Below are 2,460 nucleotides of genomic sequence, written 5' to 3'. Positions count from 1 at the left end.
GTTTGACACTGACAAGAAGTCAATGTTGTTTGCTAAGGATGTTGGTGTCCTTGTTCGAACAAAAGTGTCTGATTCTCTGGAAGGAGGTGTGTCTGCTGGATTTGCAGTTTTAGATTCTCCAATTGTTGTTACTCAGTTAATTGTTTGTTAAGTATACCTTTTCTGAGATGGTGAATAATATCCTATTTGTATTTGAAGAGGATGCTCTTTCCTTTCTAGAAGGTTTTGAAGAGGGATCAATAGTAATGGACAAAGAACAGCGAATTAAGAATGGCAGTGGCCGTATATCATATATTGGAAAGTATAGTGGATATTATATGGTTGCTAAATGGGAAAATGGCAAAAGAGAAGGAGAAGCAACGATCTTCACACCAAGTGGTATTGCGTTCATATCCTTGAATTATTCTGGTGATGTAATAAATGGAGAGTGTATAAAACGAGATGTGAATGATAATGTGGTGTTTAGGGGAATGGTACGCAATGGAATGAAAGATGGCATTTGTACGGAATACAATCCCGAAAAGAAAGTTGATGATATTTGGGAATATTCTCATGGGGTTCGTGTGGCCAAACTCGTTCCTCATCTTGAGGATCCAAGTTTTTATGCTCATCAGCTGTTAGCAACCAAAAAGATTGATGAAATTGGCCAGCGTGACGAATACTTTCGACTTCATGGAGAAGTAATAGAGTTAGATGAGAATGAGTTGCTTTCATCTCTCTGCATCTATGATAGAGGTTCTATTCGTATGAAGGTGAAAGTTTTCCATGACAATATAATGATTGAGTACGATAGGAATGGTCAAGAGATATATGAAGGATGTTTTGATGATCATATTTCGTCACGATATGCACGACATGGAAAAGGAGACGAGCATGATCCAATCAGTGGTGCTGTGATATTTCGTGGGATTTTTGACTATGATAGTAGAAAGGAAGGTAAATCGTATGATCAGAATGGTCGTCTTTTATACGATGGTTCGTGGTTAAATGGAGTTGCTGAAGGTGAGGGTACTCTCTATGCAGAGAATGGAGATCCAATATGTGAAGGTACATGGGTGAATGGTTATTTATATTGCCCACAGTTACCACCATACAGCTATTATGATTGTGAGACACGACAAGTATACAAAGTGCCTCATCGTCGCAATTTGTCAAAGTGGGACATTCGTTTACGGACCCGGAATCCAGTTTTTCGCATACCTCCTTCACCATCGTCCTCTCCATCGCCACACCCTCCACAGCCATACCCCCCACAGCCATACCCTCCACAACCTCAGCCTTCCTATCAACAGCCTCCACAACCATACCCTCCACAGCTCCAGCCTTCCTATCAGCAGCCTCTCCAGCCTAAGTACCCACAGCCTCTCCAGCCTCGCTATCCACAACCTCCGCAACCAATCCTTCAGGACCCTCATGTCGGTTCATTACGTCAAATCCCTCGTCAAGTGACTCATTTGTTGATTGCAGCGAATACCTGCAATCAACGTGATATTGTTGATCTTGATATGAGCTTATTTACATCCCTTATAGAATTCACTGTTGAAGATACATGCTTTCAGTATGTTCATAATCTGAAGTTTATGAAACTCCCATATTTGAGATCTGTGAATATTGGACGTCGTTGCTTTAGTCCATCTATTCAAAGTACTATTCCTATCTATGACGATAAGTGTTCGTTGATTATCCAAGACTGTATGGCTTTGGAAAGTATTACTATTGGTAGTCTATCATTTGTTTCCTTTACGGAGATGGTATTGGAACAGCTACCATTGCTACAGACACTTACAATTGGAGAGAATATTCAGTCATATTGTTTTACCTATGCTCATCAACTTAAACTGTCAAATCTAGCCAGTCTGGGAAGTGTTAAGTTGGGATGTTCGGTATTCATGAAAGTACATTCCGTGGTCTTCGAGAATCTACGATCACTACAACTAATCGAGTTAGGAAGCCAAAGTCTTGCAGGTGATGAGAGTCATATTATGAAGGTGAATTCAGCAACCGTTTTTAACAATGAGATATATTTGAGAAGTAAGGGGCGATGCGGTTGATTCAGGAATAGAACTTCCTTATCTCATGAGAATCACAGCAAATGGACCCTCTTGTCTCAATTTCTTTGGTCGAATTGCTGTTCAAGGTAGGTGTTGAGATAAGGACATAATTTGTAGAACTACCTAGCCTTAGACTTATTCAGCTTCAAAATGACGCTCTACGAAAGCTGTATTCTATATCGAATGGTAACAATGGAATGTTAATGTTAGGAATAGATAACCCTGCATTTGTTGAATTCTTTAGGAGTCGATATGTTTAGGTGTACTCTTGAAACTATCATTGTTTGTTTGTACTTCACATTTCTTCCAAGTGGACGATCTTCTTTTAAGAATTGGAGAATGCCTGAGAGTCCGACGAATGATATACCAGATGAGGAAATGAAAACTGCGAAGATTTGTAATCAAGTTA

At 39.8% G+C, this 2,460-nt stretch overlaps 1 protein-coding gene across 1 annotated transcript; it reads left to right on the top strand.

Moving 5' to 3' along the window:
* Nucleotides 1-22: 22 nt before the first annotated feature.
* On the top strand, nt 23-2,255 carry JH06_4585 (hypothetical protein; the record flags this gene model as incomplete). The annotated part of the gene is given in 4 exon segments (XM_014669853.1): nt 23-142; nt 153-2,046; nt 2,063-2,137; nt 2,185-2,255. The coding sequence occupies 4 exon segments, from the start codon at nt 23-25 to the stop codon at nt 2,253-2,255; spliced, it is 2,160 nt and encodes a 719-aa protein (XP_014525339.1).
* Nucleotides 2,256-2,460: the final 205 nt, after the last annotated feature.

The sequence above is a fragment of the Blastocystis sp. subtype 4 genome (genome assembly GCF_000743755.1).
Source record: "Blastocystis sp. subtype 4 strain WR1 chromosome Unknown seqid_0392, whole genome shotgun sequence".
Classification (NCBI taxonomy): domain Eukaryota; class Bigyra; order Opalinata; family Blastocystidae; genus Blastocystis; species Blastocystis sp. subtype 4.
The sequence above is the reverse complement of the archived record's forward strand: the minus strand, read 5'-3'. Positions and strand labels throughout refer to the sequence as shown.